The 16,784-nt window shown below is 32.2% G+C and overlaps 1 protein-coding gene across 1 annotated transcript; it reads left to right on the top strand.

Moving 5' to 3' along the window:
• On the top strand, positions 1-16,072 carry LOC119840307 (long-chain fatty acid transport protein 4-like). Its single transcript, XM_038366876.1, has 12 exons — positions 1-598; positions 861-1,011; positions 2,512-2,749; positions 3,681-3,930; positions 7,072-7,270; positions 9,043-9,153; positions 10,458-10,539; positions 11,291-11,421; positions 11,708-11,858; positions 12,764-12,921; positions 13,654-13,807; positions 14,118-16,072. Exons 1-12 carry the CDS (start codon positions 435-437, stop codon positions 14,276-14,278), a joined length of 1,950 nt encoding a protein of 649 aa, XP_038222804.1. The 5' UTR covers positions 1-434; the 3' UTR covers positions 14,279-16,072.
• Positions 16,073-16,784: the final 712 nt, after the last annotated feature.

Genomic DNA, 16,784 nt, shown 5'->3' with positions numbered 1-16,784 from the left:
TACAAAATGTTCCTTTATCAGTTGCAAGTCGTACCTCCTTTGATGATGCAAATTTTAAATAAAAGCATTAGATACTGTGTAATAACTATTCAATAACTACATGATGTAGATATGATAGGTATTAAACAAATTTATTATCATTCTGCACCGCAAAGTGTATTGCCGTACTATACTGATATTTGTGCATGAAGTTGGATTAGGATGTATTTACGTAGTTAAAAGCATAGTATATTACTTACTCTGTGGTTAAAAGGAGTGTGATTAATGATTATATTGTTATCAGTGTAATTCAAGACGCCTTGCCTTGCGTGAAGGCAAGCACTATCGCTGAAAGAAACTCGGTGTTTGTGCAGTGATTTGTGGAAATCAAAGTGATTTGGTTTCGCTACTTTCGTCGATCAGTTCGCCGTATATCGTGGCGGAAGCTGGTCGCGATGCTCGTTGCACTCGGTATTCCGGTGGCGTTTATCGCCGTGTGCCAATATTTGGGTTTTCTCTTAACAACAATTGTTTCTGTTAGTGTGGGTGTGCTGTATTTACTTGCCTTCCATAGAAGATGGTGCTACATCGCGTTGGTTACTACACCTAGGGATCTTAGGTAATGCAATCCTGTAATGCACAAAAACTTGTTGTAAGACTATTATAGGTAACACGTCTATAGAGTAATTTTAACTGAGTGCATAAAATATACCTTCTGTGACTTACATGTATACAAGCATAGCCCTAGGTAATCGAAATTCTCTATTCATAATATTTTTGTGAATATTTTATTCAGTATCTTAGCTATTAGTCTTTTCATAATTATTTAACATTATCAGATCTTACTAAAACATGTGTTCAATGAAGAATTATATTTTTAGAGCCCTTCGGTGCTACCTAAGAGTGTTATGGCTAGCCAAGAAATGCCAAAGGAATAATTCAACACTACCAGATTTGTTCCATGAAGTGGTTCAAAGACATCCTGAAAAGCCATGTTTTCTATTTCAAGATGAAGTTTGGACTTTTAAAGAGGTTTGTATAATGCTACATTCTTTCCTTTTACACATGTTCACTTAGCTTTATAAAGAATTAATGCAATAATCAAATTTAATATATTTTGAAACAATTGTATTGTTTTAAAGCAATCTATTCCATAAATATTTATTCGAACTGCCAGGTTAAAATTATGTGCATACAGATTTATTCTATCATAATACAGGTTAACCTATTTTAGTTAATACTCTTGATAAGTTTAATTTAAATGGAATTAGTCACAATAATAAAATACTTAACTGTCATTAAAAAAAATTGTTAGAATTTATGAATTTAAACCTTCTTTTTCAATGAGTCCTTACTTTTTGTATCAAAATTTTCACTTATTTATATTACAATGTACTTCAGTAAACAATCAAAGTAAATAAACTATGAACAAAGAAGCCAATAAAAGAAAATAAATATCAATATAACCTATGAATAATCCTGATAAATAAAAGGTTATTTATTTTATACATGTGTTTATGTATGTGCAAGATAGTAACAGAGAGAAGACAGTCATATGTTAAATACCCACTAAATAGTTAGTTAATATGAGTAGAGTATGCACATAAATTTAATCGTCTTTATGAAGTACAAGTTGTAAAAAAAAACACTCTAGCACTTGAATATTTTTATTATACTAAGAGGAACAGTTATTAAATACAAATAAGTAAAGAAAGTTATATATTTTGAATCTTAATTAAGAACAGATATTGAGAATATTACTTAGAGCATTAAGTATTTTTAAAGAAATCTGTTATTAAACATATTATATCTTATAAATTTATTTTTCTCATTATTATGTTAATATCAGAATATCGTTTGGTGGCATTTTTCCTTATAATAATATAATTATTCTTAAAATTGCATCCAACTTTATAACTTTTATATAAAAACAATTCCAATAATATTATTGAAATATGCACTTGGGTTAAAGTAATGAATTGAAGTTCGCAAGGCTGAACCAAAGGTCATTATAGGATATAAGGATAATTTAACAGATATTGTAACAAGTTACACAATTCTCATTGAAGAAGTTTTACTTTCTTTTCTATTTACCTCTTGGTCTTTTATTATTTGAAAATTGACTGTTTTGAGCTTTTGTTTGATTCGCTAATTTATATAAATTTTCTGATTTCTGACCCAAATTTTAATCTTAATTGGTTCTGTAGTTTAGGTGTGAAGAAAAGACAGAGTTACTATCGCATTTATAATATTATCAGGGATACAGATAATTATAAGGCATGGATAAAACTCTAAAACAATATGCATAAAGTAGGTGGCAACAGAGTAGATACATATGTAAATACTAACATTAATTTTGATTGTAAAATGTTTAATTTAAGAATGAATATAGTATTTTAAATTAAAGATTAAATACAGACAGTTGACTGATATAATTTGATGTAAGCAAATATTCAAAGGTCAATAACACATAATGACTTGTTTATAAGATAAAACTAGGCACAAATAAGGTCATAATGCTTTACTTTTTAGGTGGAAGATTATAGTTTACGAATGACAGCGGTACTAAGGAACGAAGGTATCAAGAAGGGCGATATTGTGGGTTTGATGACGAACAATTGTGCGCAAATGCCAGCGCTCTGGATCGGCAGTGCGCGTATAGGTGCCGTATGCCCACTTATCAATACGAACCAGCGCGGCAATGCGTTAATTCACTCCATAAATATTGCTAAATGCAATGTCCTCATATTTTCCGACGAATACTTGTCAGGTAAGTTCATTATGCCGCTATTGTACTTATTATCTTGACATGGTAAACATTGGGAATACCAGCAGAGTTAACCTTTTTTTTTGTTTTATGTACACGTTAAATATTTTGTCGCGAAATCGAGTACTTTGAATGGCTTTTGTAACGTGTTGAATTGTGTGGACTTTTCAATATGTACGTTTAATGTTTATGTATAAAATGAACAACGTAGTCAAATGAATAATAATATATGAAATAATAAAATTCAACTTTTTCATATTATAGTGGTGTTATCTTATGTTATTGGTTAGTCAATACATATTGGCATTGAATTTTTTAAATATTTAGCAGGCGCACTTTTTTACCTGGCCGTGAGTTTAAGCTGTTATAAATCATTTATGGATTTTTGTTTTATCCTTATGTTTTGTTTTTTTTTTCTATTCTATAAAGACGTCTAACAGAAGTCTATTGCTCATCATCATCACAAATCAAATAAAACTGTTAATAACAAACTATAACAATAAAGTTTAATGAACAATGATGTATTATATGTGTTTACATAAATACTATAAAAACAGAAAATGGATAATTTATTAACTAAGATAATTATGTAAATTTCTTTATTAGAAACATTTTAATACAATGTAAACTGCCGTGGAAGAGATCTGAATCTACCTCATTTCATAATCGATTGAAGGATGCACAGTGTCTTGATATAAAGCTGTAAAGTCATTCTGAATTTAAGGCCTTGTGATGGGGATCTTCAGGAACGAGGTCTTCTAGGATAAGCTGGTTTACACAATGGCGCTATCATTCACAGACCAAGATCTAAAATACGACTGAAATGATTTGTCACGTCATTAAATTGGATGAATGATTGAGCAACAAATATTATATTTGCTGTTCATTAGATAGTTTTATTTTCCTTATGATTCTCATAGAAATGTGATTTCAGCTGTCCAAGAAATATCCGGGCAACTTGATCCGTCACTGAAACTCTATAAATTTACTCACCGTCCACTTAACTCACCAAAACCTGAGAAGGCCAGTGGTGATGGTATTCCAAATTTGACTGACCTCCTTGAAGCTACTCCGCCAGCCCCCTGGACCAAGACTGATGGATATGGGTTCCAGGGAAAAATACTTTACATATATACGTCGGGAACTACCGGTTTGCCGAAGGCAGCGGTTATTTCTAATTCTCGGTAAGTTTACATTATTAATCACTGGATTATTAATAGATTTGCGTTATTACAAACTCGCTTTTAAACGTTTCTGAGGTGTGAAAACGGAAAACGTATTTTTTTTATATTTGATACTAGCTCTGACGTGCGGTTTCATTCGTGGGCAAAAAAAGTATTTAAATATATAACTCGTGTGTTTTGGTGGTACATAAACTACATCAGCGCCACAAGTATCATGAAAATCCGATCAGTGGTTATCGCGAGAAAGAGTTACAAACATACATACATCTATCGATCCTCACAAATTTTCGCATTAATTGTATTCGTAGAATAAGTGAACAGAATATATAGTTTAAATTCATGCCACATAATTAAAGCGTAAATTATGAACAAATTCTCTATGTCGGTTACTGATTTTTTGTACTTGACCTGTGTTTTAATTGTTTCCATCCCATTAAATTGAAAAATATGCATAAAAATGATATTATGGTATTCCTAAATTATTTAGTATGTCAGTTACTACTATTCATTGTGCATTATGAAAGAGCATGGTTAATAACATTTTCCCTTGTAAACTTCATGATAAGATGACTTTACAGTTTTTTTAAACGTGAACAACAGAATTTTGTACTTCGCGGCTTTTAAGAATATGACATTTTTACGACTTTGTATCAGCTATTCATTAAAAAAATTAAAATACTAAGGAACTTCTCACCTCTCTACACCTCTCTTTAACTTTTTTACATGATTGCCGAATATGCACACAGAAAAATGACTTGTTTTGGGGTGTATAAAACACCCAAACTATAGTAAATTATATGTATAGTTGTGTAGATAATATAGATCCGTTAGTTGCTTAGGTGAGAGCTCCTTCCAATTCAGACGAGTCACTCTCGAAGAGTGCCGAGAAGCACTCTTTGGTTTATTGCTACCAAAAAGCAAACACAGCCAAGTGATATCATAAAAAATACTTTGTCATAGTCATTAATTTTATTCAAACTAACTAATGTTACGATGGAGTAGATGAATCGACAGTGGTTAGTTGAAATTCATCTAAATCCAGTGTGTTTATTTAAACGTTACGAGAATACTCTGTAAACTTTGTACTAGGTACGTCGTATTTTTTTTTTGTTGTTTTTTTATCGTTTACGTACATTTTTTTGATAAATGTAAAAAAAATACCTAAAACATATATGGCGTATGAGCGGCGCCAAGAAGATAAATGGAAAAAAATTGTTATCCATGTGTTAATGAAGTAGTGTTCCACGTACGGCGTAGTATTGCATTTACATAAAAATTACTTCATTTAGGTATTTAAACCAAATTTAGTGAGTATCTACCTAAAACTGCTCTGTAAAGTTATTTTATGAACTAACTACCTGCGCCCCGCGGTTTCACCCGCGTAAGTCTGTATCCCGTATTAATATCGGGATAAAAGTTGCCTGTGTTTTATTCCAGTTGTCCAGCTATCTACGTACAATATTTCAATGCAATCGGTTCAGTTGCTTTTGCGTGAAAGAGAAACAAACACATATCCTCACAAACTTTCGCATTTGTAATATTAGTAGGATAGGATTGTTTCGATTAATACAACCCTTGAAGTATACACGACGATAATAATTTTACATAGCAATCCTAATCTAAGGCACTTGTAACTCGTATATTTATCGACTTATATAGTGACGTAACTTTCATTCCCTGTAACGCAATCTTCACATCTATAAATTATTAGATACGTTAGCTTCAATATTGTTCGGTAGATACATACTTTCTCGATTTGACTTTCACTTTCCAACCTGGTCATTGCTTGCGAGATGTATAGGCTTGATCTCACTGTAGTTTTGTATGGAGAATAATAAGTAAAAACTGAAATGGTGATTTTATAATTTCTTATAATTCGAGTTAACATGGTAACGTTATTGTAATGGTACTTTTATATCTCTACATCCTAAGTAATATAGTAAGCGAAATTAGATATACTGTTCGTCGTTTGTGTCTCTTCTTCACGCCTAAACTATTTAAACCACACAACACAAACACACACATCAGCCGATTTTGATGAAATTTGGTAAGAATATAGTTTGAGACATGATATATGAGATTGACATATTTATTGTTTTTATCCCGATAATCCTACATGAATCCCCGGGACTATCTATATTTTCCTTTGACTGCTCAGGCGCGCCGCTGCGCAGTCTGAACGTTAGTGGTTATTTTTTGTCATCATTATTGAACATATAAAAAAAATTGCATTTTCATAACTAAGCTTCTGATTTGTATGTTATATACTCGCTCAAGCAGGATTCACAACAGCTGTATTAAATGCGAAATATGCAAATATTATGCTTACAATGAAAACTTGGATTAACATATCATACTCATAATAACGTTACTAGTTATTCATTAGTATGAAACGTACTAGGTTGTTCGAGGATAATCTGCAAATGTAAGAATATATAATCGTCGTTTAATGTTTTGTAATGTAACAAATTGGTTATCGCATCACGTACGAACGTCACGGCTAAAAATGACCCTGACCCAGTGACACTATGCTAATTAACGATTCAACGCTTCGCGACTATAAAACTAGTTTACATGATCTATATAATTGTTAAATAATTGAACATTCAAATTCAAATTATTTATTTCATTCTTTAAATGATTGTCTTAAACTATTTGGTGATTGGAACTCTCACCAAATAGAACAACATTTATAATTGTCCTGACTGCATTTATGTGGCAGCTAAACTCGATTGGGACTACTGCTGGCTAGGAGATATTTGAGTATACACAAATACACTTATTTATCTATAGCATCTTGTCAATTCAACTGTAAGAAATGCATTGTTTATTTTCTTAATTATATACTGGTTACAGCACACGGCTTTGCTTGACGTAGTAATTGTTTAAACTTCCTGTCGGGTTAGCTGACGTAGCGAATTTATTCTGTAAAAAATGGAATATTAGCGAGTATAAAGCGTATAAACGTTGTTTAATTCGTGCTTCCTTCCAGAAACATGTTAACTTTAATAGTAAATACTACATCGCCTTATCAATTTCCTTCTAGAGTTCATAAAACAGTGATTAATTTGAGAAATATTTAACGATCTTTGTATTATTATGAATAAACAAAATGAAACATTAGTTTAATTTACTTTTTAGGTTAATATTCATGGTATCCGGCGTTCACTATTTACAACTCAACTCGTCGGACATCGTGTATTGCCCTCTGCCCATGTACCACACTGCCGGTGGGGTCGTGAGCGTGGGCCAGGCGCTACTGTTTGGTTGCACCGTGGTATTGAAGCCGAAATTCTCAGCATCACAATATTTCCCTGATTGCGCAAAGTATAAAGCGACGGTAAGTTTTTTTTTATTGAGCCTTTAAAATAGCTTTAATTTGGATGTTCTAGTGTTTTCTCAATGCTGCAGACTTACTACTTGAGCTCTCAAGTAAATGCTTATGTTTAAAGGGTGCATTAGTCGATTTGTGACTAGACATACGGTTAATCGATTTATAAATGTCATACGCAAATAATGCATATTTATGTTTATTTTAACCGTTGTCGACGTGTAACCTCTGTATAATTTACAATGAAGACGACCACATCATATTTATTTAATTCATAAGTATAAATACTTATTTTTGACGTATGATATGCATTTATTCTTATTTTTTTACAAAGTCTAACGTACATATTTATGTTTTTTTTTCAACAATAAGTATTCACTTAATGAATCTGTTTTGCCTGATTTATTGTTTATATTACTATATTTTGGGGGATTACTAACTATATTTTTACGAAATATGAATATTAGTTTTATAATCAGTTAGATAAAATGTTGTATTTACATTATTCCAACGCATACAAAATTTAGCACTTCGTTTTAAAAAGAAAGTGTTAAAAAGAAAAGAAAAGCTTGAAATTGAAAATTTTTCTACATAATACATTTAATGTAATTCCGACGGACTGGAATAAACTAGCCCCTTTTTCTTGAGTGACTAAGCGCTTCGGTAAACGAGGTCTACACACAAATTACGTATATTGAATAAAACGAAAGTTAACATAATTGTTTTAACAGAAAACTAAATCGCCTTCAAATCGTTGGAACTAGACCAAATTTGAATGGGACCACACGGGAAGCACTAACTTTCAAATGAAGAGAATCATCAAAATCAGTTTACCTAGTTAAAAGTTATGAAATTCCTAACAAAAATAAAGTTGTATTCTCCTTTTTTTGAAGTCGTTTGACGATAAAATGTTATGGTGTCTAGAAAATTTTGTGTACGTAAATTTATATAAATAAAAATGAATCTAATTCGACGATTTTTTTCAACGTTTTTGTTAAGACACAAGGAAAATTCTTATTGAGAGAAATAACATACCATTGGAGAAACTGCGGCAGTTCGGTGGTGTTGAAATAAATTAAAGTTTTAATGCAAATCGACTTGTCCTACCAGCGAACCTTGTAGGGTTCGCCTGATGGTATTGAGGTCTTCGATATATAAATGCTTTATGAATTGTAACTTTCTCGTATCTGTTTCAATGGCGACCTTTAAATTTATATCGAATATGGGATGGTTAATTTTCGGGGTAAGGTTATCCGAAATATTGCCTTAATTTACTTTATGGTCTATACTCCATAACATCACACATTAAATGCGATTACGAACGCATGTTGTTCTAAAATGTAAATTTATAATAATGTATAAAATTAATAGTACATTGTAAAACACTGTTATATGTCAGTATAAATATGCTAATGTAGGGATTCTAGGTATAGGTTCTACCTATACTGGTGAAGTAGGTCTAGTGCTTAGCTCTTTTGTTTGAAGGTCGAATATAAGATATAATTATGATCAATGTTATTTTAAGTTTAATTTTCCACATAGTTTCATAAATGTATTCTATTTTTAAATGACCTTTAAAATTTTATGAAATTTCAAATTCCTCGAGTAAACGAAATATCAATATTTTTTTTTGTATTGTATAAAAGTCAGTGAAACAATTGTTTGTAAAAGTTTCCATTCCACGTAACCGAGAGAGAACCGTACAAAGTTAAGGATAATATCGATATTAATATATATATCGTCATAGGTATTCCATGTAACAAATGGCTTATATTTTCTAGGTAGCCCACTACATAGGCGAGATGTGTCGCTATGTGCTGGCGACTCCGCCGTCCCCAGCTGATAAACTGCACAACGTCCGCGTTATCTTCGGCAACGGGCTGAGGCCGCAGGTAACGTCACTATTGAATATCAATTGTCACTTACATGTATAAGCATAATTGGCGGGAAATGCGTGTATGACGTATGCGAAAGTTCTAGAATAACGCTCGATTTTGTGTTTTTTTTCTCTTCACTAGCTTGTAGCTGTAGTCTTCTAGAAAAATGGACAATTTATCGATTTTTGACATTTTGGTAGAATTGCTTTAAAATATATGTGGTTAAATCTTGATGGTATTTCGTGTTATTTTATTTTTTTTTGTTATCTGTAAAATTTATATTGTTCACTATATTATTTTGACTGTATGTAACTGAGTCTTTATTATCAAATATTAAACTAATAACTTTCTTATTAATGGCCAATACAAAGCATTAATTTAACACTGAATCAATTTAAATTTAGTAATACGTGTATGTCCAATGACATTGATATGTTATAAATTTATACTAAAACGTCATGTCCGGATGACTACATTCGCCGTTCGCATAACAGTCTAGACATTAAAATAACTAGAGATACGAATTTACATTTTTTAAAGACATGAAAACAATTAACAATAATTTGTATGCGTCAATTTAACATACATTCCAATATTTTAAAATTGTCATAGGTGATTATGGATATATATTGAAACTTGGGTGTTTTGTTGAAGTTTGAAGTAGAAAATGCTAATAATGTAAAATATCAATCACTACTAAACTTAAAACTTTCAGTCGGGTGTTTGGATTTTATAATAATATTTCTTGTATATACATTGAATCTATAGATCTAAATAGTTATAAGATATTTGGTATCGGATTAAAATCAAATCCTTCCAATATAAACGCGAAAGCATGTAAGAATGGAAGGATGAATTTTTATCATTCTTTTACGTAAAAACAACTGTACGGATTTTAATGAAACTTAACAATAATATACCTATCAACTTCACAATAATCTATCATAATAATGCTCATGTCTTATCTTGATATATAAATATTTGTTGTTGTTGTTGCACAGCTAGTTATCTATATTTTTTGTCATGTACAAATGAGGCTAAAATGTCGAAGCGATTCAGAATGTATAATTTATAACATATTAACTACGAATTAAATATTCTATGAAAAAAAAACTGTTGTTCAGTATACCATGAACTCACAGATTTTTGTGCTCTTTTTTGTAACAATCGAACAAAAAAATTTAAGAAATAATACGACGCAGAATAAAATGATCAATACACTACTTCGTGTTAATGAAATTATATTTTGAGCGTAATTCCTTTATCAGTATTCTGCTTCTATCTGTAATTTATACGTTGTGAATATCATTGTCTTCCAGATTTGGACCGAGTTTGTTAATCGTTTTAACATCCAGTGCGTGACCGAATTTTATGGAGCGACCGAGGGAAATGCTAATATTGGTGAGGAACAGAATGTAAATGAGACAATTTAAGTTATAGCTCGGTATAAATAAAGTTCAATTTTGCTTATAACGGAGATGAATAAAAGAAAAAAATAATATAAATGATACGTTTCTTGTATAAATTAAAAATGCACATCACACAATCATCAATTCAATTTATGTACACATTCTTACTATAATTATGTGCTCGAGTAGTTTAGCTGGAATTTTATACGTTTATTAGTATACTATAGAAATATTAATTATAATATTAATACTATATAAATAAAGAGTTCGAAATAATTGTGTTGTTGTTGTAGTTTCAGTGATAGATAGATTTTTTTTAATACTAGTGTTTTTTTTTTACATAAAACCTTTTTTTTCTATTTTCTCAACGCTTAACACAGTAGCCCAACTGATGAAGATGAATTGCTTATAAAACACAATGATGTCCCAGTACAGACGTTCAATATAAGTCTTGTGTGATGATTATTTGTCGATTTTTCTATTTTATCTACAAATATATTTCACCATTCAAGAATAAAAAGCGATGTTCGACGGTGACATCCATCTACCAGAACTTGCCCCGCGGTGGTGGTTTGGTGGATTATAGCCTGAACCATTAGCAGGCCAGAGGGCTATGTCCCTGTAGTGGGAACAAACATGAGCTGATGATGATGATACATTTTAAATAATGCTGTGTTTCCTTAAATTAATAAGAGTTAATTTATTAACATAGTCCTATTAAATCGTTTTTTTTTTAACTTCAGCAAACACGGATGGAACGCCGGGTGCCATCGGTTTCATTTCTCGAATCTTCCCCAGCTTGTACCCAATCGCCATAATAAAAGTAGACCAGGAAACCGGTGAACCGATTCGAGATTCCTCAGGATTATGTCAGGTAAAGCATTATTTTTTTATTATTTTTTAATTTGTTATCAGCTAGTATAAGATTTTTTTTTTATAATGCTGAAGAGTTGTTATTTTCGTTGTCTATCATATTGTGTAGATCTAGACTTTTACTTATATTAAATAAATACGTAATAGAAGTAAACTACATTTACTAACCCCATACGCCACATACACACACGGGACTTCCTAGAGGCGCATATAAATATTATATTTTTTTGTTGTTATATCTTTTCCTTTCTTATACCATATACATGGATAAATTTTCTACTTTCCAGATCGCAGGACCCAACGAGCCGGGCGTGTTCATCGGCAAGATATCCCCCAACAATCCGTCCCGGGAGTACCACGGTTATGTGGACAAAGCGGCGTCTGATAAGAAGGTAGTGCGGGATGTGTTCTCTCACGGTGATTCGGCGTTCATATCAGGTATGCGTATGTCATTCTAGCTCCCGTAGTTCCCTTTAGTTGGAATTAGGAATAATTCAAGTATACTTATTGATGTATTTATAGAAATCGGGATAAATATTCTCTGTACTATTCAGGGTAAAAAAGGTGAATGAAGAATTTACACGAATTTAATTTAAATATATTAAATAATATATGTAGAGTGTAATCGTTAAGTGTGCACAGGCTATGATTTGGTTCCGTAATTATTACAGATATCAACTTACTAAAAACAAATGAAATTTTACAAAAAAAAAAAAAAATATTGATTTTGTAATTATAAAATGATAAGGGTAAATTAAGTAGATACCATTTCACTTTAAATAAGGCAACCAAAACCTTTCTACTAGCTCTCACTTAATGTAGATTATTCCCAATAATCTAAAAATTTTGGATGTTTCTCGTAATTTATTTTTAAAAAGTTACCATTATCATTTTAATTATTAGTTACACTCAATAATTGTACAAAATGTTTCGATATCTGTGCACACTGAACGACGACAGCGTGTATGCGCGATGTTTTTTTTTCATCACAGTCGGCAATGGAGCTGGTGGGACGCCTGATGGTAAACGCTACTACCGCCCATGGACGCCCATTTGTAGAGGCGTTTGGTCGATTGCAGACCTTACGCCTCTACAAATGGATTGCCGACTTTAAATTGGGAAGGGATTAAGAAAGGATAAAGGAATAAAAGAAAGGACTGGGAAGGAGAAGGAAAAGGATATGGGCCTCCGGCTCCCCCACTCACCGAACCAAACACAGCAGAATGCTATTTCACGCCGGTCTTCTGTGGGGGTGTGGTACTTCCCCGGTGCGAGCTGGCCCAATTCGTGCCGAAGTGTGCTCGACTACCACATAGAAAAACTAATTTGTTGTATGTACTTAGGCGACATCCTGGTGGCGGACGAGCTGGGCTACCTGTACTTCCGCGACCGCACGGGCGACACGTTCCGGTGGCGCGGCGAGAACGTCAGCACCAGCGAGGTGGAGGGCGCCGTGTCGCGCGTCGCGCGCCACCGCGACGCCGTCGTCTACGGCGTGCTGGTGGGCACTGTGTGCTGTGCTTAATGACACTTATAGTTTTACGTACGCTGATTATGTAAAAATACTTTAATGATAAAACAACGTCTTGGAAATAAAAGATGTGGAACGATAGGATGGGAAGGAGGGCTGAAGAGAGCATACTTGGGTCGACCATCGGGCCGGCGCCCGGTTGCCCAGACTTAAATATCGCTGGCGCGATCCAGTTTAGGTGGACCTGCGCGTGCTAAAAGCCTACAATTGGCAAGAGTCCGCGCAGGACCGGGCAAGATGGAGAGTTCTCGTCGAAAAACAAAATCTTAAATGTTAACTCGCCTGCGGGTGTAAAGGTCGGCGGGTTGGCTGTCAAGGGTGTACATAATATAGCTTTTAAAAATGTATCGAATAGAAAAAAAGCGCTAATTTTATGAGTATTTTTTATGTAATCGGCGTATGTAAAACTTTATCTGTTAATAGTAAAAGGACATATTAGGAAAAGTTCTTTCATTTATATGAAATGTCACCATCTCAGACAGGGAAAGCGAATAATTTACAAAGATTAGCTGCTTGATTTTACAGATGGTGGATAATAATGTCAAATATCATAATAATAAAACTGGTGAAAATAAATATTGTAAGATTCCTTAACATAATTCCCTTACCAGGGCAGAGGGACTCTGCCAAAGATGTGTACTATCTCAACACATGAGATTTAAAAACTAATTGTTGTAGTAACATAGAATTATTTATCGCTAGGTTCCTAACACGGAAGGTAGAGCAGGAATGTGCGGTATTGTGGACCCGGACGGTAGTCTGGATCTAGACAAACTCGCTAAAGATCTAGCTAGAGATCTGCCGGCATACGCAAGACCTATTTTCGTCAGAGTAATGGACAGAATGGATATGACAGGTGGGTTCTAGTATTAAATTATTGATACTGGAATACTACATATTGAGAAATTTTGAAAGAATAGAAAAAAATTGATCACGAGGCGAGATTCGAACCCACGTTTCTTGCCAAACGAAACAAAAGAATAGAAAAATTTGATCCCGCCTCGTGATCAAATTTTTTCTATTCTTTCAAAATTTATCATTTATAAATACTACATATGATTTAGATATTTATCGTATAATATATACCTTTTATACTAAGAACTTTGTCGAGCATCAATTTAGACCCACTTGTATTTCATGAATAATCGTTATATTTATTTTTTCAGGAACTTTCAAAATGAGAAAAACCGACCTACAGAAAGAAGGATTCGACCCCAGTCTAGTAAAAACTGACAAGCTGTATTACTTAGATGTTAAACAAAACAAATATCTACCACTAGGCCCTGAAGAGTATGAAAATATTAATACAGGAAAAATTCGACTGTGATTTTAATGATATAATGTGAAACAATCGAATTGTTGGTATACTCTCATCTTACTTCACCAAAAATACTCGAATTAGTCTCAAATATCGGATGTACTCATATCGTAATAGAAAATTTTTGTGTGTTTATAATTACAAATTGTTTTAGTCATGTTTTTTATTATCTCTTCATTTATTTTATGCATATCAAGCGTGATAGCTATGCCCTTATTAAATATTCGATTTATCACGTATAACTAACTTTTACCAGGATTCGAATAAAATAATGGAAAAGGGTTGATTCTATTTATATTTGGGTATCATGGGTGATATAATACTATTAGGTATTGAATTTTTTAAATGACTTTTATTGACAAGGATTTATTCACACAGTTATTTTTTTTAATAGACGAGGCACAATCTCTTAAAAAATTGTTAATAGAATCTTTAATTTATTATAAAGTGGCATGCACGAAATTGTTTTAATATTTGTTAATCTTTGAAATTGTTTTATTTGTGTTATTTAAGTATAAACAAAATGTACAACAAATTAATCAAACGAAATGTACCCGTACGAGTAGTGGTAGCACACTGGTTAGGACCCTGAACTTCGATGGAAGAGACCGGGGTTCGAGACCGAACAAGCGTTAAAGAATCAAATGACTTTCAATTTTTCTGTAAATTATCCACATCACCATTGCTCGTAACGGTGAACAAAATCTTCGCCAGGAAATCGGTATGTGATGCACTATGTAGGATTATGACTACATTTAGCATTAGGCGAGGTATTTAACAGGTTATTTAACAACTGACAGGTGCAGTTGTTCCAAGCGATGCGGCGGGTTTAGAGTATATCTGAAGTTATATAATTACAGGAGTCCAGTTAAAAAAATAAATTTTGCTGGTTCTCTGTCGAATTTCAGGAACAATATATTCAGTTACGTTGTTCTTATCGTGTTATGAAATGGCTCATTTTCATAAAAGTTAATATATTGTATACTTTTCTTAAGACCGCCATTTATTACATGGTATATTTACAAATCTATTTATTCTATAAAAGCATTTTTGTTTCCATTCGCTCTGATACCTCGCCATAAAATTTATTGGGACATACACGATGGTAATACAGTCCGTATTGTCATAACAGTGCAATCGGAAAATTGAAGAGTATTTGTGAAATTAGATCTGTAATAATTTATTCCAAAGAGGTTTTGTTATTATAGCCACTTTTAATGAATCTGCTGTATAAGCAAATACGCTGAAGCAAAATGCTTATTACTAAATAAAATTTTCCTATTTTAATTTTTAATTTCATAAATTGAAATACTACGTAAATTTTCAAGGAAAAGGAATTGACGTATTATATTAAATGTTAAAGAGTATAAGATATAATTTGTATTTAGTCCAAAGCATAAAGGAAGTTAAACTTCCTCCATTTTATAAAATGCTGTATAATATTTTGCGAAGGTTTTTGATGTACATAGTCGATTTGTATTGACGCTAATTATTCGAACAAGTATGAAATTCTTGTTCTTGTGTTAGAAATATTGATGTTTTTGTGAAATAAGAATGTTGTTTAAGTGTTTTATAATTATATAATAATTCATTTACTGAAGTTCCGCATGTTAAAAACTGCTTATTTGTCGCATTTTTTGGTTTCGCTGCTTAGTTTTGAAGCTTTACACAATACATTGAAAGTTGTTAACTGTTAGATCATTCCAGTCTCATATTATAAGACTGATGTGAATCATTTATTTACATTATGTAGTGGTTAAGGGCGTTGATACCTAGGTAATGTAATAAATTTATATTTTTTAAGCTGTTGTTTTTTTTTTAATCCATATCGATATTTAGTCAAACATCTTTTTTATTTTTCTTATCATAGACGCGTGAGATGAGATTTGATAAAATTTTACACAAGCATTATCAGGTCACCGTGATATGAAACACTTGCTACAAAATATTGTTAAATACGTTATTTGTAGTATTACAAAAATTGTTTTCTACTATATTCACATACGGCTACAAAATGTTTTAGTTGGGAATGCTTTTCAATTGAAAACTATGCTTAGTTGATTGATTCTTAGATCTCGTCAAATTTCTAATGTCGTAGTTGACACGAATTTTTAAACATTATATTACGTTTTAAGCTTTGTCGTACCCTACGTACATATAATACTTTTTTTTATTTTTAACCGATTCCACACAGTTCTAAATATAAAATTCTGTATAGGTAATTAATTTTGCAGCGATGAAGGCTCCCTTAAAAATCTAGATTGGAGAACTAGTCCAATCAGTTGCTACCTATTTGCGGAGCCGCTAAGAAGAGTAGTCTAACGAGTTTTTGCAAAAACTGCATCCTATAAGACTAGGTCAGGTTTTTGAACAGTCTGGATTTTATGAATGGATGAACAAATTGTATAAAATGGACTTGAAAGTAAGTTCTTTTCATGATCGTGAAATCCTCGTATAAGTTTAATTAACTAATTGTGTCTCAATCACATAATAAGAATGGCGTCTATGAGTAGAA

Source organism: Zerene cesonia, chromosome 1 (genome assembly GCF_012273895.1).
Source record: "Zerene cesonia ecotype Mississippi chromosome 1, Zerene_cesonia_1.1, whole genome shotgun sequence".
Taxonomy (NCBI): domain Eukaryota; kingdom Metazoa; phylum Arthropoda; class Insecta; order Lepidoptera; family Pieridae; genus Zerene; species Zerene cesonia.
Note: the sequence above shows the minus strand (reverse complement) of the source record. Positions and strands in the feature narration are given on the sequence as shown.

Excerpts from the sequence above, each read along its gene's own strand:
- LOC119840307 (XM_038366876.1), top strand. The coding sequence starts at position 435 with ATGCTCGTTGCACTCGGTATTCCGGTGGCGTTTATCGCCGTGTGCCAA. Across the intron at positions 2,750-3,680 it reads TTCCGACGAATACTTGTCAG|CTGTCCAAGAAATATCCGGG; the intron begins GTAAGTTCATTA and ends ATGTGATTTCAG. Across the intron at positions 7,271-9,042 it reads GCGCAAAGTATAAAGCGACG|GTAGCCCACTACATAGGCGA; the intron begins GTAAGTTTTTTT and ends TATATTTTCTAG.